At 46.9% G+C, this 26,272-nt stretch overlaps 3 protein-coding genes across 4 annotated transcripts in view; 1 reads left to right on the top strand and 2 right to left on the bottom strand.

Annotated features, from left to right (window-relative positions):
• Positions 1 to 2,213: 2,213 nt before the first annotated feature.
• Positions 2,214 to 9,450, bottom strand: Cstf1 (cleavage stimulation factor subunit 1). The gene is made up of 5 exons (XM_051143883.1): positions 9,239 to 9,450; positions 6,377 to 6,654; positions 6,046 to 6,243; positions 5,052 to 5,442; positions 2,214 to 2,634 (listed from the first exon to the last, which is right to left on the bottom strand). The coding sequence occupies exons 1-5, from the start codon at positions 9,405 to 9,407 to the stop codon at positions 2,375 to 2,377; spliced, it is 1,296 nt and encodes a 431-aa protein (XP_050999840.1). The 5' UTR covers positions 9,408 to 9,450; the 3' UTR covers positions 2,214 to 2,374.
• Positions 9,451 to 11,418: 1,968 nt separating this feature from the next.
• Positions 11,419 to 26,272, top strand: part of Aurka (aurora kinase A) — a 20,108-nt gene continuing 5,254 nt past the window's right edge. Inside the window, exons 1-7 of one of the 2 annotated variants that reach the window (XM_051143881.1) lie at positions 11,419 to 11,857; positions 12,909 to 12,955; positions 14,555 to 14,813; positions 16,463 to 16,517; positions 17,138 to 17,329; positions 18,021 to 18,159; positions 21,684 to 21,832. In XM_051143881.1, coding sequence (XP_050999838.1) covers positions 12,914 to 12,955; positions 14,555 to 14,813; positions 16,463 to 16,517; positions 17,138 to 17,329; positions 18,021 to 18,159; positions 21,684 to 21,832 — 836 coding nt within the window. In that variant the 5' untranslated portion in view covers positions 11,419 to 11,857; positions 12,909 to 12,913. Of the gene's footprint in view, positions 11,862 to 12,908; positions 12,956 to 14,554; positions 14,814 to 16,462; positions 16,518 to 17,137; positions 17,330 to 18,020; positions 18,160 to 21,683; positions 21,833 to 26,272 lie in introns of both variants that reach the window. The other variant, XM_051143880.1, reaches the window with a different exon arrangement.
• Positions 23,249 to 26,272, bottom strand: part of Fam210b (family with sequence similarity 210 member B) — an 18,786-nt gene continuing 15,762 nt past the window's right edge. The window contains exon 4 of the mRNA XM_051143882.1: positions 23,249 to 23,326. The gene's annotated coding sequence lies outside the window, so the exon portion shown is untranslated. The remainder of the gene's footprint in view (positions 23,327 to 26,272) is intronic.

The raw sequence follows: 26,272 nt of genomic DNA, 5'->3' as shown, positions 1-26,272 counted from the left end.
TCTTGATCAAAGTTCCCACTCTATGGAGCCCAGCGTTAGCTCTGCTCATCTGGACAAGAATGATAACGCTGCCACTGCAGCAGCCCACTACAGCACTCTGCTAATACTGTTTTTCTTTCTCTTTCTAGAATTCTCCTGCTTTTTTGCTAGCTCCATTATTTAGAGCTTAACCATAAATGATGCTCACATTTGAACTGCAGCCTCTATATACCGCTGTGCTCCACAACAAACTCTATTTGCTCATAGGCTGGTTAGAGGCTGGAATTGAAGCCCTCTGAGCACCCAAGGGACAAGCAGCCCACGACAAATGACTAGCCAACGTCACTAGCTAGCAAGTGCGGCCGGAAATGAGACAGAAGACTCTCCCGTACTACTTTTCTAAAGAAAACCAAGATACAAAGCAAAAGCAGTTTTTCTTAACAGATCCAAAGAAAGGAAACTATACTTAAGGCCTGTGTGTTCAGAGCCGAAGAGTAAAGAGCCTGCAGGAATGCAGCCAGGACTTCTAGACTAAGCACCAAGCTGTGAAATCTAACGCCCACAATCACGGCTTAAGACTCACTGTTCCAGTGTGGGAAGGCTCACATGGCAATCTTCAAAAACACAAACTAGCTTTATGTCACTGTTATATAAAAAAGTTTATTTTAGAAATCACATCTTTAAAAAATAACATAGAAGGCATAGGTTATTCTGACCAGATATAAATTCTTCATTCAAATGCCAGGGTGTCACGTGGTACAATTAGCGAGATGCTCTGTGACTAGAGGGAGTCTGTGTGATGCTCTTGACGTACACCAGCTCGCACACTAATGTGGCTTTTACAGGAAGGAGAGAGGAAGGTACAGAGGGAGGGGAGAAGACTGTTTTGGAAACGGAGAAGAGCATCTTGGTCTTGTGAATGTCAGCCCTAGAACTGCAGCCACCGACACTGGCCCAGGGACCACGCGCTCGCGCAGCCGCACTGTTACTTCACAGGAGACCTGTGACACCCTGGCAGCTTATGCCAGGAGTGCGGATGGGAACAGAGGTGGCAAGCCTATGCTCTGTAGTGCCACAGCCTGAAAGGTACAGGGAAGTCAGAGGAAGAGCAGAAAACTTGCTGGGGATAGAACTGGGTATCCTTGTCCCTACCCAGTAGCTTTCTTATAATCTTATGGGCTGCGCCCCCAGGCAGCCAGGCTCAAGTACAAGAAAACCAGAATGCAAAATAAACATGTAAGCCTACACTTACTGTGGACAGAAATATAGCTCTGTAGGACTGCAACCGCATGACTGAGGCCTAGTCACTACCTGTTGGTGACCTCCCACTGTTTCCAGGTCCCGAGGGCTTTCCTCACAATTAGAAAGCAGACTTAGTAACTGAGAGGCAGGCAGGACTGGTTCACCTCCAGGCCGTTAAATACAGAGCAAACATGTCAGCTTCCTGAATACTTCCAGAGAGAAAACTAAGTCCAGTGGAGCAGTGCAGTTACAGCCAGTGTAGCCTGTGCTCCCCAGTGGGGGCAAAGTGGGCCTGGGACATAGATTGAGTACATCAAGTCCTATAACCAGCCCGCCTCTTTTTTTTTTTTTTTTTTTTTTGGAGACAAGGTCTCTCACTGTTTAGGCCAGAATAGACTACCACGGACATCCACCCGCCCCTGCCTCCTGAGAACTGGGATTAAAAGCATGCTGTCATTATGCCCATATGTAGTTAGATTTTGAGGCAGGGGCTCATGTAGGCCAGACTGGCCTCAAACTTGCTTTCTAGCCAAGGCAGGCCTTGGGTTTCTCCTGATCCTGCTGCACTGGGCTCACAGGCCAGTCACCGCTCCTAACAGTAAACACTGCTGGTACCGAGAGGGGGGAAGGCAGGGGGCAGCCTACAAACTCTTCGTTTTATTGACGTGAAGAAGAAGGAACAGTGAGATTGTAGATCTGAGCTTTATTACCAGGATGAGGTCACCTCAAGATGGGACTAGGATCCCTGCAAGGTGGTTCCACATGGCACAAAACCCTAGGACCTCAGAGCTGCAGACCTCCTTATGTGCCAAAATGCACCCGGAAAGAAAATACAGAGGGGCAGGACAGGTACAGGAGGTGCCAAAAGAACCTGGCACTGTCCTCCCGAGGCCCAGGATGTACTTCAATGTTCTGTCCTTCTCCGGGAATGAGAGGGAAGCCATGCCAAGTCCTGCACTTACTAAGCTGGCGGGAACCACAGCGAAAGCACTGCACAGGTCTGTTCCCAACTTTTCCCACCAGGATTCTACATCGAGAAAAAGAGCTTCCATACGTGAATCCAAGGCAGGAGCCATGCAGCCGCACACCCGCCACAGATGGTACAGGCTGCTCACTACCGCAGCTGGTGGCAGGACATAGGGAGGAGGGCAGCTCAGTCAGTGGTGGACCTCCGGTACCAGAACCGAGCTCGGAAGTCGTCACTGCACGTCATGAAGCCGGGGTTGGTGGGGGAGTGCACGATGCAGCGCACAATGTTGTTGTGACCCAGGGACAGCAGGTTCCTGCGCTCAGCTGTCCTCGAGTCCCAGCAGCAGAGGCTGATGGTCCTTTCGTCTGGCAGCAAAATATAGTCCTCAGTGTGGTTGAACACAGCCTGTGTCCGGTGCACCTGCCGTCCACTCAGACCTGCGCCTGTCACACAAACCAACATGTTAGCCTGTGGACCAAGGAGTGGCCTCAGACTCCCACCGAACAACGCTGTGTACAGTTCTTTGTGCACAGCTTCATCGCCTCAGACTCACGGGGACAAAGCACATGAGCGCCTACCTTTCAAAAGGAAGCTGTATCATCTCACGACTTTATAGAAGACATTTTATGTTTAAGGCAACTCATGGAAGATTAATGAGGCTGCCTTTGCTGGACAGCCTCCCAAGTACCCAAGCTCTGCACATGCCCGTCTACCTGCAGAAACCAGAGGCCACATGCAACTTCCATGCAGAGCATGCTGTGCAAATCTGAAAGAACACGGCTACAGAGGAAAAACACACCCTTCACAGTTAGCGGGGTGCACACTTCTTAGGTGCTCTGGTCTGGCAGATGGCTTCCCTTTCTCACCTATCCAGTGACTATCCACGAGGGGGCTGAGGGTGAAAACAAGGGACACAGAAGCCTCACCATGCAAGCGCTCATGAGATGCTACCTGCAAAGGTGCACGGTGAGCTACTCAATGCTCTGCAGTGGACTCTGCGGCTTCTAATTGGGGTTTGTGTATATTCCTAATTCCCAGTCATGTTCACAGACACCATTCTGTGTGTATGTACACGAACTTAACTTTTTTTCCCCATTATATATTTTTTTTATTAACTCATTCATATCACATCTCAATTGTTATCCCATCCTGTGTATCCTCCCATTCCTCTCTCCTGCTTTCACCCTATTCCCCTCCCCTATGACTGTGACTGAGGGGGACCTCCTCCCCCTGAATATGATCCTAGGTTATCAAGTCTGGGACTTAACTTTCTAAGTGTGACTAAAATCATATACTTAATCCGGGCGTGGTGGTGCACACCTTTAATCCCAGCACTCTAGGAGGAAGAGGCAGGTGGATCTCTGTGAGTTTAAGGCCAGCCTTGTCTACAAAATGAGCCTAGGATAGCCAGGGCTACACAGAGAAACCCTGTCTTGAAAAACAACGGAAATAAAGAGCTGTAATAAAATGACTCACTCTGCTTACAAAAATAAAACAACAACAAACAACAACAACAAAACAAAAATACCACCACCAAAAACCAATGTTCCTCCCCCAACATGTTTAAATATTTGACATGACAATTACCTTTCTGAAATACCTTTACCTAAAGGACAATTACCTTTACCAAATGACGCATTAGTGAAACGGGCTGACTTTTAAAACTTTCATCAATAAAAGAGGCCCTTGAGTTGTAGAGAGTTTGATGAGGCAAGAAAGACACTCCCAGTTCTATTTCCGGGGTTAACATTAAGGCTGTTCATTTTATAGCCAACTGTTCACTTTAATTTGTCTTACAAAGTACTGCAAATTTTGACTTTCTCCCCGCTGTAAGTTTGTACTCATTTTTTTCTTTCTTTTCCAAGACAGGGTTTCTCTGTGTAGCCTTGGCTGTCCTGGACTCAAACTCACTGAGATCTGCCTGTCTCTGCCTCCCGAGTGCTGGGATTACTGGCATGTACCACCCTTGGCTCAGTTTCTCCTTTGGTATTTCAAGAACACTGCTTTTTAAGAACATCTTAAAACCCGGAATGAAAACTCTGACAGGCTGACTGTCCCAGGTGCTGACTAGAAATTATAGAATCAGGAATGTGTCTAGACATTCCTAGGAAAACAAACTTGAAACTACTAAAATAAGTCATCTAAACTCTTGGTAATAGTCTGGTGCATGGTCCCCTGGGAAGCATGGGCTGTCACTTGTAAACAACATTTGCACGTTCACTTTGAACGCTTTTGTGTGCAAGGAGCACCTGGTTCTGAGAGATGTTTTTCAAGATGACAGCATATAAAGTATCAGAGTTACAACAGATGTGGCTCTTTAGGCAACTAGCTTGTTCCAGAGAGGAACTATGCTGCACCCTAGTGGCCTGGATGCTACTTGCTTTTCCATGTCCTTCTCCAAGATGCTAACTCAGCCCCTTACAACACTGGTCCCCTGCAAGCTATGACAGCATTGTGTTTAGAGTGATACACAAACACGTCACAGTGGACACCCCTCCACTCCACCCCGGGAAGGTTTACTACCAAGCACCACTCTCAGCTGCTGTGGAACAGAAGAGAGCACAGCAGATTACAGCGTGCACTGCAGGAGTGAGCTGAGCACTGCCCTGGGCAAATCCAGATGACTCACCAGAAGAGCTGCCCATGGGCACACCTGCTATAAACTAGACAACAGGAGCTACTGGGGAGCTGAGCTGGCTTTCTTCTCTTCCAGTGTGCTGGGTCTACTTCATATATGGACACTGATGACCTCTGCCAGGGCTACCTGAACTGGCCTAGGGATGGGCCAAAGCCTTCTCTGAACCCCTTTCCTCCAGTGGGGTTCCCCCCCAAGAGATCCCAGCATCATCTTCTCACGCACCTGTGTACCTCACCAGTGTCCGCCCCGTGGATATCTCCCAGAGTTTAGCTACAGAGTCTTTTCCACTTGAGAGGATGTACTTGGAATTTTTAGAGAAAATGGCAGAACAGACTTCTGCCCCATCGTGAGCTTTCTCAAAGGTTGTGATGCAGCGGTTGGAGACGCCATCCCACAGCTTGATGCAGCCGTCCTTGCTGCCGGTGACGTACATGTTGGCACTGGGATTGTAGTTAACAGAACAGATAGCATCGGTATGCTGGTCTTGAGGGTTGCAAGAGACAAAACACTGGAAAGTGTTGATGTCATAGAGGCGGAGCGTAGGATGCTGAGTTCCAACGAGGATAAAGTCTCCAGAAGGATGGAAAGAGATGGAGCGTAACATTTCAGCTTCCTGTGAGGACAGAGGCACAATGTGAGTCACCTACACCTGACTGAGCTGAAGGAGGCAGAAGGGACAAAAGTACTTCCTGCAGAAAACTGGTTCATTCTAAAACTATTTTCTGGTCAGATATTCCTAAAACCAGACAGGAGCTTCACTTGCAAAAGAGCATGAGATGAAATCAGACGAACTCTTACAAATGGATTCCAGGAGTTACTCAGCCACAAGAGATTGTTTCCCCGTCCTAAGGCTTGAATCCAATGCCATAAAAGTGACCCACCTCTAACACCCTTTTTGAGACAGGGTCTCACTCTACAGCTCAAGATGGCAAGGAAAGGACTATGCAGCAGGTTGGCCTTGAACTTTTGACAGTCCTCCTGCCCAGTCTCTTGAGTGTGGTCCACCATGCCCAGCTTATCCCCAGTACTGCTTGAGCAAAAGATAGCCAGTGACCCCTACACCAATGGCACCTGGTCCAAGTGCCACAGGAGGCATGTCCTTTACAAGTGATCACTGAGATAACTTGGAAGAAATAGTCACAAACTACCTGAATCTAGGAAAACATCCACAAAATACTGTATCTAAAAAGTCAAGTGCTCCCCTGATGCAGCTAACCTGAATGTATTTGAAGGCTCTTTTTGCAGACGGTTTGGAATAATCAAACAATTTAAGAGTATAATCCCTTGAGCCTGAGGCCAGGATCTGCTCTGTTGGGTGAAAAGCAAGACATGTGACTTCATCCACGTGGTCGTAAAGAGTTCGGATCACTGGGTGGTTCTCCATGTTCTGTTGCGCTGTCTCATTCATCATGACCTGGACCAACAAGAAAAGGAGAGATGCTCAAGGCGCGGAGGCACCTGGTCCAAGCCCACAGTCCCACGGGGCAAACCAGAGCTGGCAACGACACAGGTGCGCTGTCTGGAGCAAGGATAGGTGGGAATGGTACCTCAATTGGCATGGCACTTTTGGCCAACATTCTTTCTGTGTCCAGTATCTTTATGGAAGCATCAGCAGATCCTGTGGCTATTAATTGCCCGTCTCTGCTGTAGGTGGCCACACGGCATGGGCCTTTGTGAGAAGTGACATAACAGGTTTCATACTCGGAAGCCTCGGGTGACATTGTTTGGACATCTGCATCAAACTCCAGGTCAATCCCTGTGCCTGGGGCAACTGTATCAGAGCGACCAATTGCATACTGAACTGCGGTGTCATCATTTTCCATCCCTAAAGGAATCAAAGTCAAAAGCATGAGAAAAGCTGTTAAATGCAAAGACATGTTCTGGATCTACCGTGAAAGCGACGTCCACCAGCACCAATGCTTGACTGGTCGTAAACCCTGTCCATGCAAGGTGCTCTTGCTGCAGGCAGAAAGGGCTGCAAAAGGGTACACATATTTCCACAGCCAAAGTGACACTTGAACAACACCTATAAATGTAATAAAATCAGCAGCACCATGTAATGGGTTTTCATTTTTCCCACTTAGAATGGGGAAATGACACTTTGCTTATCTGGTGGTGTTGGGGACAACTCAGGGCCTCACAGCTGCCAGGCGAATACTCTTTCACTGAGCTCTGAATTTTAATCTGTAGGGCTGTGCTCAGTTAGTAGCAGCTTTGACGTGTGTTGCTACATTGCTAACATTAGTGAAATATATGGAAAGATTGGCATGCTTAATATACTGAAACTTATAAACAGTATATGTGTGGGTGTTATGACAGACGCCTGTGATCCCGGAACTTAGGAGGCTGAGGGAGGAGGATCGTGAGTCTGTGATCCACTTCACCTATATGTTGAGTTCAAGGCACCCTGGGAGATATGAAATCCTATCTCCAGCAAGCGAGCAAACAAAAAGTTGGACATGATGGTGCCCACCTTTAATCCCAATACTCATGGGAGGCAGAGGCAGGTGAGCCCAGGCCAGCCTGGTTTACACAGTAAGTTCCAGGCCAGCCAAGGCTACATAATGAAACCTTGTCTTCCAGACAAAACAAGGAAGCTGGAAAGATGGCTCAACGGTTAAGAGTACTTGTTGTCCTTGGGTTCAGTTCCCATCACCCACATGGTGACTCACAACCATCTAGGATTCTAGTTCCAGCAGACTGGATGCTCTTTTCTGGTTTCTGTGGGCACCAGGCACTCATGTGGTACATGCACATACAAGAAGGTAAAACACTCAAAACAAAATAGAGGCTGGAGACATGGCTCAGCAGTTAAAAGCACCGGTTGCTCCTCCAAAGCAGCAGCTGGTTCAATTCTCAGCATTTACAGGGCAGCTTCCAAGCTGTCTGTAACTCTTGTCAAGGAGAATGACACCCTCTGCTGGCCTCCAGGGGCACTGCATCCATACACATATGCAGGCAAAACACCCAAACACACAAAATAATAAAATAGTAGTAATAATAAAAATCATTCCTCATAAGGAACCTTAATAAACAAAAAATGTTGGAGTTAAAAATAAGCTCCAGAGCCGGGCGTGATGGTGCACGCCTTTAATCCCAACACTTGGGAGGCAGAGGCAGGTGGATCATTGTGTGTTCGAGGCCAGCCTGTCTACAAAGTGAGTCCAGGATAGCCAAGGCTACACAGAGAAATCCTGTCTCGAAAAACTAAAAAACAAACAAGCAAAACAAAAAACAAAAACAAAAACCCAAAACCCAAAATCAAACAACCAAACAAAAGCCACCTCACATATCACATAAATAATAACAGTAATTATTACAGGAGGAATCAAAACACTGGAAAAACCTTTTGTGACCTCTACCCATGCATACAGCTCTTGTTTTTAAAAGCAGGCCTGAACCATAACTTAGGACTTGTTTGGTTGTTTAAACATTTAAAATAAAACTTATTAGAACATCTTCAATACTATACACTTTTAAGGATATCTAGGATTAAGTCTTAAATAAATTTAAAGTTAAGAATATTTAATATTGGGTGTAGCGGTACACGCCTTTAATCCCAGCAGTCAGGGAGGCAGAGGCAGGCGAATCTCTGTGCCTGGTCTATAAATCTAGCTCAGGATAGCCAAGGGCTACACAGACAAACCCTGTCTCAAAAAACAAAAACAACAACCAAAAAAACCCAACAACAACAAACCACCAACCAAAGTAATTTCTCATGGTGGAATACTTTAATGTATTGGTTTCCCCCTCAGGGCAGCCTCTCAAGTAAAGTAAAGGGAATAAATATGTTCCCTGTGGTGTTATCTTTCTTTTCTGAAAATATCTCTTGTTATGTGAATGTCCATGTCCTGACCCAGAATAAGGGGTGTGTGTGTGTTGTGGTGATCACTTGCTGAAAGCAGCCAGCAGACTGAAAATAACCTGAAACAAAATAAACTTCCCATAAATGTTGGGTGCAACACGTGGATGCAGCTGCCGAGGGTAAGGCAGGTACTGATGACTAACTCTAACCCTGAGACCCATAGAGATCCTGGTCTTTCTGGTGAGTAGGGAATGCCAAGGTGAAGAACGGGTGGAGCCGATTCAAACAGCAAAGCAAGCCTCAGCATCTGCTGAGGAAACTACCACTGGCAGAGTGGGTGGAAAGCAGAAGAATTATCTTTAAAGGGGCGAGAGGCGCAATGGGCAACGACACCTGAGCTGAGCCGTGAGGGGAGGGCCCAGACGATGGGTAAAGTACATCAGAACCAGCTTTATCATCTGGACTTCACTTACCCTTTCCGCACCCATTACTGTATTCTACATACACTGACATTGAGACTACACAGAAATAATCTCAAAAACTGCCGCTGGGCAAGCATCTAAACGTTCCTTGGGATGCATGAGCCCACACACCCACAGTTTACCTAGTTTGATGAGATGCAGGAGCTGCTCTGAGGGTGCGCACACTGACTGGGGCTTGATCTCATTGATGAGGCCATTGGCGATGCTAATGTAGCCGTCATAGAGCAGCTGGCTGATGATCAGCTTGTACAGCTGCTGGCGGTCCTTCAAGCCCACTTTGGTTCTGTACATTCTGCAGAAGAGGATGACAGTCTCCCTGACTGCTGCAAGAGAAAACAGGCACTGAGTGAAAGGGAGAGGCACTCCCCAGTTACTAGAAGCACAGCCCTCCCAGGCCCGGCTTAATCATACTCTTCAATTTCGGCTTGAAACCGTGCCATTATCTTTGGATGGTGAGCTTGTTTTTCTCCCTTCAGGTTCTTCAGCTGTTACCTAAGTCACTGGAGGTAAACAAAATGGTGCCCAGAAAGTGCACACGGAAACGATTTAAATGTCACCAATGGCTAGAGTAAAATTCCTCACCATTTTTTCTTCTCTGCTAAACTATCCACCTGTATCTTTTCTGTTTCTTCTGTTAACATTGGTGTCTGCAATAGGCAGGTAGCTGATGTTTTGTCGGCTGCCTGGACCACTTTACACCAGCTGGAATGCAAATCTACTAGGGACCATTTGTTTATTTTTAAAACCTGTTTTCAGGCAACCAAGCTTATTACTGTAATTATACAACTTCATGAGGTAGCAAATGAATGCACAAATAAATCATAAAAAACCAAAGGAGGATCACAAAATGAAAAATAAGCCAAGGTCAACGCTTTGGAAAGATTCTAAGTTAAACTGCTTAATAAAAACGTGTCAAATGCTGAGCACAGCGGCTCTGGTCTTCCCAATACTTGGGAGGCAAAAGCAGGCAGATCCCTGTGGATTTGAGACCAGCCTGGGCTACATAGGAAGTCACAGGACAACCAGAGTTACATAGTGAGACCCTGTCACAAAGAATGGTACCAGCAAAACAAATAAGAAATGATTTCTTTGGAAGGACCTAAGCTCTCCAGTCCACAAGAAAGCAAACGGAAGATGATGATTTCTGAATCAACCTGTGTAGTTAATTTGGTAAGTATCAGTATGTGTGTGATTAAATGTTTGGCTGTAGGAGTCTGGGGACATCAAGCAAGAAGGTAGGGCTTGGGGCTGGAGAGATGGTTGCGTGGTTAAGAGCACTGTCTGTTCTTCCAGAGGCCCTGAGTTCAATTCCCAGCAACCACACGGTGGCTCACAACCATCTGTAATGTCATCTGATGCCCTCTTCCGGCATGCAGGTGTACATGCAGATAGAGAACTCATATATAAAAATAAATAAAAATTAAAAAAAACTAGGTAGGGCTGGAGATACAGCAGAAGGTCACAGTGTTTGATGCCCGGCGCCCCGGGCTCAGTTAAAAAGAAAGGGGGAAAAAGATTCACAAGGCCACCACAAACAGCACCATACTGATCCTTAACAGTTAACACATACCAAGCACCTCCTACTGCCAGGTACGATGTCAAGTCTTAAGAGCACTAGACAAAGCTACTCAATACACTCGTGTACATTAGAAACAAATCCTTGCATAAGACATTGGGACACAACAGAGGATGAAATGAATTCCAAGAATCTAGGGCACCCATTCAAGATAAAGTCAGCCCCCAAGCCTACCAGGCAACACCTGGGGCTGTCACGACATTTAAAGGGGGGGAAAAAAGTGAGTGTGATGGAGGTTGAGCCTTCACTTAACCCCCCGCCCCCCTTGAACTTCCAATGGGGCACAGATCTATTTAAATCCTCTCCAGTTCCCCAGAAGGGACACCCAGGCAGGAGAAGCCCGATCCAGGGCTGCTAACACTCGGCGATGCAAGGGGCCCAGGGCGAAGCCGCACGATCACTCCCACTCAGGGAGGAAGACAGGGACCCGCTGGGACCGGGGCCCTTTGAGACCCGGAGTGCAGGCCAGGCCAGCCAATTCAGGGACACGGACTTGGGGCGAACAACCTCTCGCCATCCTCTCCATTATCCCCAGACCTACACGTGATCAACTACAGACCCCAGCCAACCGCACTAGCCTGTTCCTTACGCCTCTCGACCCCGTACCCGCTGATTAGGGTCTCGGTCTCCCGCTCTCTTCAAGAAAAATGGAGGAGCGAATCGTGCCCGATCGATCGCTCTGAGTGCACACTCACTGCGCACGCGCAAAAGGGCATGCAGCCGAGCGCCGAGCAACCCCCAGCTCACTCGCAAGCCTGCCCTTCTCGCCATCTTACTCACTGGCACGTTCGAAACCCTCGTTCACCTCCTCCAAGCTGATCACCTCCGCGACAACCTTGAATCCAAAGGGCTGTTGTGTGACCGGCAAACACCCGATCCTTGGGAGCACGGCGGGCGACTGAACGGCCACAGATCGGACGGGCCGTTGGTACACCACTTCCGGGCTCCGACGGCTCAGTGCGCCTGCGCCCAACTACGGCACGGAATAAGTTTCTTGTAGTCGCGTTCACGGTGAGCCAATCACAGAACGGCGTCGCTCTGACTCAAGCCAATCAGCTCTCGGAGGAGAGGGTTTAACTCCTACTTTAAAAGGAGAACCTTTGACTTGTAACGGCTCAGCTACCGGGATCGCTTGGAGGCTTCGGTCAGAAGCAGGAACCTGCCCGTGGGTAGGAAAGGGACCGGGAGGGTGAGGACGAGCTTGGATGTTGCAAACCGAAGGGGAACGTTCCGTGGCAATGGGGTAGTGGGCTGTCTCAGTGGGTTTGCATTCGGTGTGGACCAGGCTGGCCTTGACTCATAGAGTTCATATCCTCCCAAATGCTGGGATTAAAGGAATGCGAGATTATACCTAACTTTATGTTTGCTTTTGAGACATTGTGAGTTCCACACCAGCCAGCGTTACCACAGGGAGATCCTGTCTCAAAAAAACCCCAAACCTAACAAACAAAATCCTGGCTCCGTTGCAGATGTAGGAAATAGAAATCTCATAGGAATAGGACCCTGGTGTAGCTAGCCATGGGGAAGTTAAAATGCAGGATCGTTTATTAAAGCTAGTCTCTGGGCCCTGGAGCTCCATTTCCTAACAGGCATCCTTCGCTTATGCTGCTGCCTCCTGCCTTGCCTCCCTGACCTTTGCATTATGGGCTCTTCAGTAACACACTCAGTTGTTTGTCTCCCTAACAGAAACCGTAGATCTGAAAAGGGGAACCCCGAGCCTGCTATCGCATGAGCACTTGTGTCTTACTTGTACTAAGTCTTTGAGTTAAATGAGAACTCTGAAGGTCATTTGGTGTAGATGGGAGGGAAGGTGAAGGCTTTGTAAGGTAGGTGGTATTCCAAGCAGGCTGAGAATGGTAAACATCGGGGTGGGAGGTAGAGGCAGGCGGATCTCTGAGATTGATTTGAGGCCAGCCTGGTCTTCACAGAAAAACCCTGTCTTAAAAACAAACAAACAAACAAACAAAAAACATGTGGAAGAGGATGAGAGGGTGTGACACTTGTCAGTGGAAAGGGAGCATACGTGCAGGGTGTGTATCAGGGAAAAGCATCCATTCCTTGTCAGCTTGCTTCATTCACTTGTACCAAAAAAAGTATGATGGGTGTAGGTGACAGAAGCCTGCCCACCCGTCAGGGAACAGTGCCTGCTGAGCAGACAACAGCACTTCAAAGCAGGTGGCTCCCTTTCAACGAAAGGTTCTTGTTTCTCTCTTCAGGTGACATGGACAGATGTAAAGAAAACTGTGTTTCCAGGCCTGTCAAGGTAAACAGAATTGCCTGCAATGGCAATGGTCTTTCTTGAAATACTTTTTCAACAAGATGCATTTTGTCTGTGTGCACCTAGCGTACGCCACTGTGTCCGAGGGCAACTTGACAGAGGGAGTTGGCCCTGGGCTCTGTCATGTGGGTTCAGGGACTCAAACCCAGGTCCTCAGTCTTGGCTGCAAGGATCCTTATTCACTGAGTAAATCTGGACAGCTCACAAAGAAATTGTTCTGGCTTTAGAATTCTTCCCACGTTGGCTTTGGGTGGAATCCTGTATAGGTCCCTTCCTGACCTTGCTTGGGATCTCCCTGGCCCTGGGCCTCTGTTTCTGCAGGAGATGGCTTAGCACCGGAAGCTTCATTCCTTCTGAGCTCAGGGTGGATCCTGAGCCTCTCATTTAAGCAGCAGGAAGTCCCACCTTCTCTGAGTGTGACTAGCGTGAGTCTTAAGAGTTAAGACTGGAATTACTTACAAGTAATTCAGCACAGTAATGATTACTTTTCAAGACCCCCCTCCCCCCTTTTTCCTGTTGAAAACTTGTGCATTTTAGTTTTGGAGATTACATTTTTAAAAAATATTTCTGTTGGGTGGGGCTTGGTGGGCACGCCTTTAATCCCAGTATTTAGGAGGCAGCAGAAGGCCGACTGAGCTGCCTGTGCTATATTGTGAGTCCCAGGCTGGCCAGTGAGACCCCGTGGAAGAAGTACTCTGAAAAAGTGAAACTCAGGGAAATTAACTGTGATAGTAGTAATATCCAGCATAACCTTAGACCTAGACTGTTTTTGCAAAATTGCTTGAGGATGATACTGTTGACCTGTTATTGCTTTCTTTCATTCTTTTTTTTTTTTTTTTTTCGAGATGGGGACTCGCTTTGTACACCAGGCTGGCCTTGAACTCACAGTGATCTGCCTTCCTCTACCTCTGCCTCCGGTGCTGGGATTAAAGGCGTGTACCACCATACCAGGCGGTTCTTTTTCTTAAACATAACATTGTTGGGAGGTTTGTAACCGAAAGACTATCTCCCTGAGGTACCAAGGCTGGCCTAGAAGTCGATGCTCCTGCCTTAGCCTCAGGTACTGGGGTAACAGTATATGCCAGCATGCCTGGCTTCTGGATTTTACAGGTGCTCACTGGAGGAGAGCTTAGTTCACAAATGGTCAAGAAAGCAGGATTTGGTTGATTCAAGCAATCCCTTTAGCCACATGCACATTAAAATTGCTTCATCCTCTTCCTTTTTGCTTTATTTAAAAAAAATTTTTTATCTAAATATTTATATTTTGTTTGACTGCTTGCCTGCATGTATATCTGTGCATCATGTGTGTGCCTGGCACTTGAGGAGGCCAGAAGAGAGTGTCAGATATCCTGTATCTGGAGTTACTGATAGTTGTGAGCCACTGTATGGGTGCTGGGAACTGAACCCAGATCGTCTGAAAGGGTAGTCAGTGCTCTTAACCGCTCAGTCATCTCTCCAGCCCCTCTTTCCATGTATTACCCACAATATTTGCGAGTCTTATTAGACTACAAAGGAATCGTGGTTGAGTTCTGGATACCATCAGCCTTGCCTGAAGGCCCTAACCCTGCCTTTTCTCCATTCCAGACCACAGGGCCCTTTGGTCCGAAACGAGTCTTGGTGACTGAGCAGATTCCTTCTCAGAACCTAGGATTGGCTAGCAGTGGCCAGGCCCAGCGGGTCCTGTGTCCTTCCAATTCTGCCCAGCGTGTCCCTTCGCAAGCACAGAAACTTGTCTCAGGTCAGAAGCCAGTGCTAAAGCAGCTACCAGCTGCTAACGTTCCTCGACCTGGCTCCCGGCTCAGTAACCCACAGAAGAGCGAACAGCCACAGCCCACGGCCTCTGGTAAGCTGCTGCTTCCACTGCATTGGATAGTCATTCTTAGACGTCACTCAGAGCAAATGTGTAGGTTGGCGCTTAGGCTTGAAGCCCTAGCCTCTGCCGTGTCTGCTGAGGAGGAAGAGAAGATGGGATGTCCATGCTCAAGTGTAATAGTGTGACTGGCTCCCCCAGTGCTGGGAATAGACACCATTGCTGGCCTGGCCAAAGGGAGGCTACTGGAGGTTCTTCAGAGCAGAAGGAGATGTTGGCTGTGAGGAAGAGACTGCTTGCCCAGGGAACCTAGAGGGAGGCTGAACTCAGATGGCAGCAGCTGGACCAGGGTTACTGTTGATGGGTATTAGCATCTGGGGCTACTTACAAGAGCCTCCGAGGGACCCTTGACCTGCATCCCCCAACCCTCGCAGCGCACTTAAACAGAAGGGGCTACAGCTCAGCAGTTAACTTATCCTAGAACATCTCCAGAGAGAGGAGGTTGGATGAATCTGCCGCTTTGTTTAGGAAGCAGATGCAGGACACCTGGATGACGAGACCTGAAAGATGAGTGGGGAAGAGATAGCTGTAAGGGTGTAGGAAGGGAGAAAACGTAGACTGGGCCCTCATAACGAAGTAGAATAGTCTGTAAAATAAGCCAATGGCAGACAGGCCGTCTGGAGGAAACCCACTCACGACGTTGGACACTGGAAGTGACAGGTGGCTGAAGCTTGGTAGTATACTAAGCTCCAGCAAGGGAGAGAGGCAGCAATAAGCTGTGGAGGGAGGTGAAGGAATCCTGTACTGCCCTGCAGGTCAGCCTCTCAGCCAGCCCACTTTGTCCCATCGTCTGTTCTGGGGTCTGTCCTTCAGTGTCACGGTCCTGACTCCTAGCCATGGCGATAGTGAGAAGTTGTGAGTGGGGATAATGAATCATGAGGGAGAAACCAGTTTGGACCTGTAGTCACATAACTTGAGTGAAGCTGCTGTGCTATTTGAGTCTCAGGTGACAAGGACATGTCCCACACTTGTGCACCTCTTGAAAGAGCACCTGTGGTCCCTATGGTGTACCGCTAAAGTACATCTTCCTGAGCCAGCGGCTTCTTCTGTTTATGTGGCTTTGGAAGGAGGGTGACTGGCTTGTGTTGTTCCCATGCTGATATTTGTACAAAGCGCACAACAGGTGGAGACGGTGACAGTGGCAGCTTGTGGCTGGGGTTGCTGCTGCTTTCTGGTTAAAGGCTCCAGGGAGAGGATGGACACGCTTGGTCTTGTGGGGGGCGGGTCTGCTCATCTTTACTCTAGGGATTATGAGACTCCATGTGGCAGGAGGCGGGTTGGGGTTTATGCTCTAATACTCTCCCTATGAGGAAAGTGGAAAGCTCAGGGTTATGTAGCATGTACCTCTAGTATTTTTGGTGATGGGTTGGTTTTTGTTTGTTTGGGACAGAGTCTCACTGTTTAGCCCTGCCTATCCTGGAGTTTACTTTGTAGACCAGGCTGGTCTCTTGAACTCACAGAATCCACCTGCCTCTGCCTCCCGAGTGCTGAGACTGAGGGTGTGCACTACCATGCCTGGTTATGGGACTATTCTTTGATTCATCTTTATTTATAGATCTTATTTTTAAAAAAGAACTTTATATAGTTGCTCTAAAAACAGTATTTTAACTTATTTCATATAGGAAATAATTCTGAAAAGGAACAGGCATCAAAACAGAAAACTGAAGACTCAAAAAAGTAAGCTTTCTTTCTCTTCTATCTGAGCACTCATTTGGTTGCAGGCCACTGATCTTAATGCCTTCCTCATTAAAGTCAAATTTACCAGGGCCTCAAAAGTAGTTATTTTCTTTAGTTATTTTTGCATAGGAAATTTTTATTAACACTTTATTATTTTTAAAAAGTAGTAAATTAAAAAAAAAATCACCCACCAAAAGACACAGTGAACTACACAATTTGAGTAGTTATTTAGAATGGCTGTCGGGTCTGTCCTGGTTCCATTGGTGACAGTGGCTCTATGTTTCCCACCAGAGTGACTCTCTGCCCCACAGCCTGTTAGCTTCTCTGGGGATACAAGGAGGAAGTTCCTACATGGTCCTGAAAAGGGTGTCCTGTCCAGGACTGTTGCTGCCCTGCTGGTGGTGAGGGTTGTCAGTCAGGCTGTGCCTGGAGTGCAGTGCTGCTTTGGCCTGGGGGAGCTGGGCTTCTAGGCTAGTGGCTCCTTGTGGTTCGGAGTTAGAGCTCGTTGAGGGTTCGTACTGAATGCGGTCTGAGCAGGAGTAGGCTGAGCACTCATTGGCACGGCTGTGAGCCATGGCTAGTGATTTCTTGACGTTATAATTGTTCGCATTACTTTCTAGGAGGCAGTGGACTTTGGAAGACTTTGACATTGGTCGCCCACTAGGTAAAGGGAAGTTTGGAAATGTCTATTTGGCGAGGGAGAAGCAGAGCAAGTTTATCCTGGCCCTGAAGGTGCTGTTTAAAACGCAGCTGGAGAAAGCAGGCGTGGAGCACCAGCTGCGAAGAGAAGTGGAGATACAGTCCCACCTGCGGTGAGTGGCCCTCCTGCCAGAGGAGCTGGGGACCAGACTGTGCTCCCTCAGCCTGCTTCAGATACCACAGGGCATGAACTAATGCTGCCGTTTCCCCTAGGTGCAGGTGACATCACTCAAGGACTTAAAGCAAGTAGTGCACTTGAGATTTTCTTCATAGGAGGAGAACTGGGGGAAGATACTGGTTGAGTCAGTGTATTTTGTTGTTTTCTTTTCCCTTTTTGCTTTCAGTGTTTTCCAAGTTTGACATAGATGCCAGTGCTGAAGCTCTGGCTTGTTTGGCTTGTCATCACCTGGCAGAGTGGGGACAGGGGCAGTGAGTGGTGCTGGCACCTCCACCAGGCTCTGCCCAGCTACTTGGCACCTGCCCACTGCCACCCTGTCTTCACTGGTTCTGTCGCCTGTTGCGCATCCTGCTCTGCACAGGAGCACTTTGCCTCCTGGGTGGTCAGACTGGTGTTCAGCTGACAGTTTCCCACTAAGAGTAAAGATGTCTAGAAGGGGCAGTGTGAACTAAACCCACAATCCATGTGTGGACATGTGTAAGGTGTCTTTTCTTGGCTGGGCTCAGCATTCAGATCTCATGCGTGTTCTGTGCCACCCACTGCCTTTCTTTGCTGAGGGGTCAGCAGTCAGTGCATGCTGAGTTGGCTCTGAAGCCAGGCGTCACAGCCTTCATTCTTTGTTGCAGGCACCCCAACATCCTCCGGCTGTATGGATATTTCCATGATGCAACCAGAGTTTATCTGATTCTAGAATATGCGCCTCTTGGAACAGTCTATAGAGAGCTCCAAAAACTCTCCAAGTTTGACGAGCAAAGAACAGCCACTGTAAGTGCTCATCTCCCCTCATCTTCCTAATGTGCCTTTGTGATGGAGTTGCCTCTGTCTTCATAGAAACACCTTAGTAGGAGGATCAAATACTTGAAACAAGAAGATCAAGACAGCTAATTGCTTCATGTTGCCTCCTGCTAACCTAGGCCTAGTCCTGGAAGGTTCTAGCCTCCAAACGATCTAATCTAAGCCTAGAATGTTTTCAGTCTCTTAGACTTTCTGCTGAATAGGCTCACCCTTTCTACCTCTTTCTGAATTCTGGCTGGCTGGTTCAACTCAGCTGTTGTGTCTTAACTCCTCTCCAAGGTGACCGATTCAATCTGGCTCCTCTCTCAGCTTCTCACTGAATTGCTCTGCTTGACCTCAAACTAACTCTAGCAATCTGTTCTAATCTTCTGGCTCCTTCTCATTCACTGGTTGTTCTGTCTTCACCTGTGTCTGTAAAAACTGGCTCTGAAGTCCAACTGAACTGCCACAAACCTCAACTCCACTGCACTGCCTCTCAACTCACTGACTCAACCAAACTGACTGAACAGAACTGACTAGAACTCAGAGATCTGCATGCCTCTGTCTCTCCAGTCCTGGGACTAAAGGCATGTTACCACCACCTAAGCTTTTTTCTACCTGAAACTTGTTCTATACCAGGCTGGCCTTGAACTCAGAGATCTGCTTGCTTCTGTCTCCTGGGATTAAAGGTGTGTCTGTATTCCTACGAGGTCTTTGGATGAGATGTCTTGCTTGAGCAGCTACGTTCTGAATTAAAATTCCTCTACATAAGGGGTGTGAGTACTGAGAAGATCTTGGTTTGAAGTCTGTTTTGTCACACGTCACCATTGTGCATTTGTAATGAGACTGCTTGCTAGGTGGTAAGCTAGTGTCATGTGCCTGGGGTGACCTTCGTCCATCTTTGTCCCCCTTCCCATCTGTACCCTCAGAGCCACTATGTATGCTTGCCCTGTGGACTAAGTGGAATGTGACTTATCTGGAGTCCTGTGCTAGGAGGTCACTTGCTTCCTGTCATTGGTGATTTTAGGTTTATCTTACCCATATAGATATTTTGCTTGAATGTTTCTCTGCATGCCACATGTACAGAGGCTAGAAGAGGAAGTCAGATCCCCTGGCACTGGAGTTTCAGGTGGCTATGAGCACCCATGTAGGTGCTGGGAAGTGAACCTGGGCCCTCTGGAGGAGTAGCCAGTTTCACCTGTCTCTCACTTAAAATGCAGAGGACTAGTTTTATGCTTGACCAACCCTAGTTTATTTTGTTGTTTCAGTGTTAGCTGCTGGGAACTCTGCCTGGTTCCTGAGTAAACCACACTGTGGGCTTTTGGCTGTGTGTGCTTTCTCTCTGGTGCACTGTTACTTCTGGGCCTGGGCCTAGAAGCAGCCATTCCTTTTTCAAGGACCTTGGCTCTTTTGTTGGACAGTGTTACTGGACCTGAGGTCTGGTCCCTAGGGAGCTCTTGCTGCCGGCTGTTGTTGCATCTAGGGCCTCAGCGGCAGAGAACAAGGCAGTGCATATGTTCAGTGGTCAGTCGTCATCTGTCCTGATGTAACGAGTGTGTGCTGATGCTTGAGCTCATCCATTACATGAGGGTCACTGGACAAACCCCCTCCCCCGGCTTCATTGTAAGCTGTGCCCAACAGTGAGAGCTGCACCCACTGCCTCCTTGTTAATTATGCATTCTATTGTGCTTGCTTGCATGCATGCAAGCAACAGTGTGCATGGGTCAGGTGGCAGTTTGGTCACTTAGTACCAGCACTGGCATGTGTTATCAGGGTTTTGGACATAGTGGTTCTGACGGGTTTGGTCGTCTCTGCCTGTGTTGGTCTGTGGTTCCCTATGGCATGTGACACTGGCTGCTTACCATTTATATATGTCATTAGATGCATGTGCTGCTCTTGCTTTTATAGTTTTTAGTTTTTTTTCCCCCCACTGTTGCATTTTATTTACTTCAGTTCCTTTACTGTGTGTGTCCCACAGATGTTTCCTCCCAGTCTGAGCTTTTCCCTCCTTTTCCACCCTCGTCTTATGGCAGTTTATGGTTTCTCGTTCCTTAAAGCACTGCCAGTTTTCTTTCAAAGCTTCTCTGCTTCCCACATGCTGGGATTAAAGCCGGCCGTCATGCCCACCGACTTACAGCAACCCCCCACTAGTCGTTTTCTTCAATTGGCCACTAATAAGAAGTTATCTATTTGACCAACTTTCTTCTCAAACGTACTAAGGAAATTGTCCGTCAGTTCTGATGTTATTCTACTTGAGACCCCAAGTGTGTGGCTGTGTGTGTGTGTGTGTGTTTCTTTCTGGATTCCTTATTACTTAGAATAGTGCCCCCACCTGTTTACTTTTCATGTAACTTAAATGACTGTAGAGTGATACAAGGGGTCTGTCTAGCCCCAGCCCCACACAGGGAGCACTGTTAGCCCTTGCTGCTGCTGCTGGCTCTGGCAGTGAGGTCCACTGCCTCTGCCTGTTAGTGCCAGCGAGTGTTAGCTCAGCTGCTGTGGGAAGAGCAGCTTACTGCATAGTCGCCATTAGTTCACTGTGGTCCAAAGTTTGGTCTTGACTGTGGTTTACAAAAAAATGAAAATGTCCTATTCAATGATGACTTTTTTCTGCTTTGTTTTCCTTTTGGGAAAAAAAAGTTTTTTGCCAATTATATATGCACTTGACACACTGCGCCACCTTCAGCAATGTCCTGCAGTGACTAGAGCTGGATGGCTTATGCATGTTGGGTGTGAGGCTGCCACTACAGTGTACACTGAGCCCCAGGGCTGGGAAGGACCAGCCGGGAGCGAGTAGAAAGGGCTGATTGGTGGGAGAGCTCTATCTCTTCTCGTCTTTGCTTGCTTGCTTACTTTTCATGTAGATTAATACTTAACATATTTCTCTTGAGTATCTGGTTATGGGATGCAAAGCAGACTGCAGGACTGGTTAAGAGCAGATTCTTCAGATCTGGAGGCCATGGGAGCCCACAGTCTGTGCACTTAGTCAGATCCTTTAAAATGTTTAAAAATGAGTTACCTGTAGCTGGGTACAGTGGGACACATGCCTGTAATCCTAGCACTCAGGGAGGCAGAGGAACTCAGATTGCTGTGAGTTCAAGGCCAGCGTGGTCTACAAAGGGAGTCCAGGACAGCCAAGGCTACACAGAAAACCCTGTCTTGAAAAACAAACAAACAAACAAACAAAACAAAACAAAACAAAAAATTGCTTACCTGTTCCTGTTATTAACTGCAATGCAGTACTGTGCAGTCCTTCCATGGTTGCCTGGTAGGACTATCATTGCAGTTTATAGCCAGTGCCTTCCCTGCCTTTCAAGATCACACTGCTCATATTAGCTAGCTAAGCCCTGAGTGAGTCTGTCCAGCTGTAGTTGGTGTTTATAGACTTAGTCTCTTTCTATGATATTTGCATCATAACCTGAAAACCACGGCAGTCTATACTGGATCAACTTTCAGTTACCTGACTGCCTTACGTAAACCTGGGCCCTGGGCCTCCAACGTTTTTTTCCCAACAGTACATCACCGAGTTGGCAAATGCTCTGTCCTACTGTCATTCAAAGAGAGTCATCCACAGAGACATTAAGCCGGAGAATCTGCTTCTTGGGTCAAACGGAGAGTTGAAGATCGCAGACTTTGGATGGTCTGTACATGCACCATCTTCCAGGTATGGGATTCCAAGTTAGCAGAAGCCCTGGGGTGTGGGGGTATGTGTGGCCTTGGCCTAGGACTACTTTGGAGCAATTTAGACCTGTGACCTTCTGGGCTCAGATACCCTAGGCCTTGGCTTGCCACTGCTGAATGTCCCTAGAGGCTAGTGGAAGAGGGCAGTAGACTTAGTGATCTGGCTGATGTATGGTTGATAAACACTGATGTGTACTGGAGGGACTTGGGCCTTATAGGGGTGGGGTGCAGAGCCAATCACTAGTTCTTTGGTGTGGGTGCAGCTCAGGGGATGGCGGCTCCTGTGCTGTGTCAGAGGCAGGAACAGAACATCACTGTTCCTTTATAGCTGGAGCATTATCATCTAATGCAGCAACTGAAAGGGGGCAAACTTTCAAACTTAAACTGAATGTGGGTTTGAATGACTTTGCTATTTCGTGCAGGCAAGATGTCAAGGTGTTGCCAGCTTTCAGGATTACTTTTTTCTTTTTTGAAACAGGGTTTCTCTGATTAACCCTGCCTGTCTGGACCAGGCTGGCCTCTTTCACAGTGATACGCCTGCTTCTTCCTCTGCCTCTGATTTCCCAGTGCTAGGATTAAAAGTGTGCCACCACCACCACCTTGCTTGGGGACTACTTTTTAAATGTGGAGGCTGATGGAGAAAGCTCAGCAGGCAAACATGCTTGTTACTGAGCCTGGGGATCTGAGTTCAAGTCCTGGCAACCATTTGGTGAGGGAAAGACTGGCTCCTGCCAAATTAATCCTCTAAGCCTTGCCCAAACATGCAATAAATGTAGTTTAAAAAAAAAATTTAAAGCCAGCCAGGCATGGTGGTGCACACCTTTAATCCCAGGACTTGGGAAGCAAAGGCAGGTGGAGCTCTTGTGTCCTCACAGTGTCTAGTGTGCACCCCCTATGATGGAGGTGCTCTGCACAGTGGCTGCCATTGTCACTTCAAGGTTTGCAGAAATTTCAATGCTAATATTTAGTCTACACTCAGATCTCTCTAGTTGTCCATGGAATCTTAAAGCTGTTTTAAAATCAGAACTCAAAGTTAAAGACACACACACACACCCCTCTGTGGATAAGCCCTGTGTGCCGGTGCATGCTTTAATCTCAGCACTTGAGAGGTGGAGAGGAGGATCACAAATTCAAGGCCAATTTGATAAGACTGTCTTAAAAACAGAAGAACTCAGCCAGGTATAGTGTCACACACCTATAATCCCAGCAGCAGCTAGAAGGCCTGGGGATAGCTGCTTGGAAGCCAGTCTAGGCTGCACAACAAGACACTTTGAATAAAAAACATTGGGCTGGAGAGATGGCTCAGCTGTTGAGTGCTCTGGTGGCTTTTGTAGAGGGCCTGGATTCAGCTCCCAACACCCACATGGCAGCTCACAACAGTCTGTGATTCCAGTTCCAAGTCTGACTCTCTTTTCTGGTCTCTTTGGACACAGAGCATGCGTGTGCACAGACAGACATGCAGGCAAAATACCCATACATGAAAACCAAAAATAAAATCTTCAAAACCCCTAAACCAAAACCAGTCAGAGAAGTAAAGAACCCAGTGAGGTTCCATGTAGTATGTGGCTACCTCTTTCATCTTGTAGAACCTTACATTTCTAAGACTTTCCTTTTCTACCGCCCACTTCACTGCTTGGCTTTGAATCTCCGTCAGCCCTCCTGGCTTATCCTACCAGATGTTTGAATTACAGGTGTGAGTCAATACTCCAAGTCTAAAATGGTGGTGTCATTTCACTGTGAGCGCATGTGGAGCCTCAAATTGTATTTACAGAGTACCACTGTATAGCAACTTTGTCATTGTTTTCTGAGAGGGGGTCTTACTTCAAAGTCCACACTGGCCTCCAAAATCCACTCCTCAGCCTCGACAGTGTTACTGGGATAAGAGAAGTACATCTTTTTCCCTCCTAGGTTTCTTTCTCTTTTTTTCCCATTTTATTATTTTATTTATATTACCTCTCGATTGTTAGCCCTTCCCCTGTTTCCTCCCATTCTTCCCTCCCTCCCACTTCCCCCCTTCTCCCCTCCCCTATGTCTGTGATTGAGGGAGACCTCCTCCCCCTATATATGCTCTTAGAATATCGAGTCTCTTCTTGGTAACTAGCTATCCTTCCTCTGAGTGCCACCAGGTCTCCCCATCCAGGGGACATGGTCAGAAAAGGGGCACCAGAGTTTGTGTGAGAGTCAGATCTCACTCTCCAGTCAACGGTGGAGAATATCATGATCGTCGGCTAGGTCTTGGTAGGGGTTCGAAGTTTAATGCCTATATTCTCCTTGGCTGGTGCCTTAGTTTGAGGAGGACCCCAGGACCCAGATCTGCCTGTCATAAAGTTCTTCTTGTAGGTTTCCAGGACCCTGTGGGTCCTACTATTTCCTTATTCTTCCATGCTACTCTCACCTAAAGTCTCAATAGGATGTCCTCTCCTCTGACCCACTTTCTTGGTAAGTAAAGTTTTTCATGGCACATATCCCTTGGACTAGTGTTTTGATATAAGTGAGTATATACCATTTGTCTCTTTTTTCTTCTGGGTGAACTCACTCATTATAATAATTTCTAGATCAACCCATTTGTCCACAAATTTCAGGAATTCCTTGTTTTTAATAGCTGAGTAGTATTCCATCGTGTAAATGTACCACAGTTTCTTAGTCCATTCTTCTACTGAGGGACACTTAGGCTGTTTCCATGTTCTGGCTATTATGTATAAAGCAGCTATGAACATGGTTGAGCATATGTCCCAGTTGTGTGATAGGGCATTTTCTGGGTATATTCCAAGGAGTGGGATAGCTGGGTCTTGAGGAAGCCCTATTCCCATTTTTCTGAGAAAGCGCCAGATAGCTTTCCAAAGTGGTTGTACTAGTTTGCATTCCCACCAACAATAAAGGAGTGTTCCTCTCTCTCCACATCCTCGCCAACACGTGGTGTCATTTGAGTTTTTGATCTTAGCCATTCTGATGAGTGTAAGATGGAATCTCAGTGTCGTTTTGATTTGTATTTCTCTGATGACTAACGAGGACGAGCATTTCTTTTAAGTGTTTCTCAGCCATTTGATATTCCTCTGTTGAGAATTCTCTGTTAAGTTCCAAGCCCCATTTCGCAATTGGGTTGTTTGGTTTTGTGGTGTTTAATTTCTTGAGTTCATTATATATTTTGGATATTAAACCTTTGTCAGATGAAGGGTTGGTGAAGATCTTTTCCCAGTCTGTAGGCTGTCGCTTAGTTCTACTGACAGTGTCTCCTGCCTTACAGAAGCTTCTCAGCCTCATGAGGTCCCATTTATTAATTGTTGACATTAAGGCCTGGGCTGTTGGTGTACTGTTCAGGAAGTTGTTTCCTGTGCCTATGTGTCCCAGGCTCTTCCCCACTTTTTCCTCTAACTGAATTAATGTCTCTGGTTTTAAGTTGAGGTCTTTAATCCACTTGGACTTGAGTTTTGTGCATGGTGACAAATAAGGGTCTAATTGCATTTTTCTACATGTAGACATCTAGTTAGACCAGCACCATTTGTTGAAGGTGCTATCATTTTTCCATTGAATAGATTTGGCTTCTTTGTCAAAAATCAAGTGAGCAAATGTGTGTGGATTCATCTCTGGGTGTTCAATTCGATTCCATTGATCCACCGGCCTATTGCTTTGCCAGTACCATGCTGTTTTTATTACTGTTGCTCTGTAGTACAGCTTGAGATCAGGTATGGAGATTCCTCCAGAGGATCTTTTATTGTATAGGATTGTTTTTGTTATTCTGGGTTTTTTATTTCTCCATATGAATTTGAGAATTGATCTTTCAATATCTTCAAAATATTTTGTGGGTATTTTGATAGGGATTGCGTTGAATCTGTAAATTGCTTTTGGTAAGATGGCCATTTTTACTATGTTGATTCTCCCGATCCACGAGCAAGGTAAATCCCTCCATCTTCTGATGTCATCTTCAATCTCTTTCTTCAGAGGTTTGAAGTTTTTTCGAATAAGTCCTTCACTTGCTTGGTTAAAGTTACTCCTGGATATTTTATATTGTTTGTGGCTATTGTGAAGGGAGTAGTTTTTCTAATTTCTTCCTCTGCCTGTTTGTCATTTGTATACAGAAAAGCTACTGACTTTTTTGAGTTTATTTTGTATCCTGCCAACTTGCTAAAGGTGTTTATCAGCTGTAGGAGTTCTCTGGTGGAATTTTGTGGGTCACTTATATACACTATCATATCATCTGCAAATAGGGATAATTTGACTTCTTCCTTTCCCATTTGGATCCCCTTGATCTCCTTTTGATGTCTTATTGCTCTGGCTAGAACTTCAAGAACTATATTGAAGAGATATGGGGACAGAGGGCAGCCTTGTCTGGTTCCCGATTTTAAAGGGATTTCCTTGAGTATCTCTCCATTTAATTTAATGTTGGCTGTTGGTTTTCTGTATATAGCCTTTATTATGTTTAGAT

The sequence above is a fragment of the Acomys russatus genome, chromosome 4 (genome assembly GCF_903995435.1).
Source record: "Acomys russatus chromosome 4, mAcoRus1.1, whole genome shotgun sequence".
Classification (NCBI taxonomy): domain Eukaryota; kingdom Metazoa; phylum Chordata; class Mammalia; order Rodentia; family Muridae; genus Acomys; species Acomys russatus.
The sequence above is the reverse complement of the archived record's forward strand: the minus strand, read 5'-3'. Positions and strand labels throughout refer to the sequence as shown.

What these genes read in the sequence shown, in the direction of transcription:
- Cstf1 (XM_051143883.1), bottom strand. Translation starts at nt 9,407, where the DNA reads ATGTACAGAACCAAAGTGGGCTTGAAGGACCGCCAGCAGCTGTACAAG. An exon ending in AAAGTGCCATGCCAATTGAG is followed by an intron (nt 6,244 to 6,376) that starts GTACCATTCCCA and finishes TTGTTGGTCCAG; the next exon opens with GTCATGATGAATGAGACAGC. An exon ending in GACACTGGTGAGGTACACAG is followed by an intron (nt 2,635 to 5,051) that starts GTGCGTGAGAAG and finishes TTTGTGTGACAG; the next exon opens with GCGCAGGTCTGAGTGGACGG.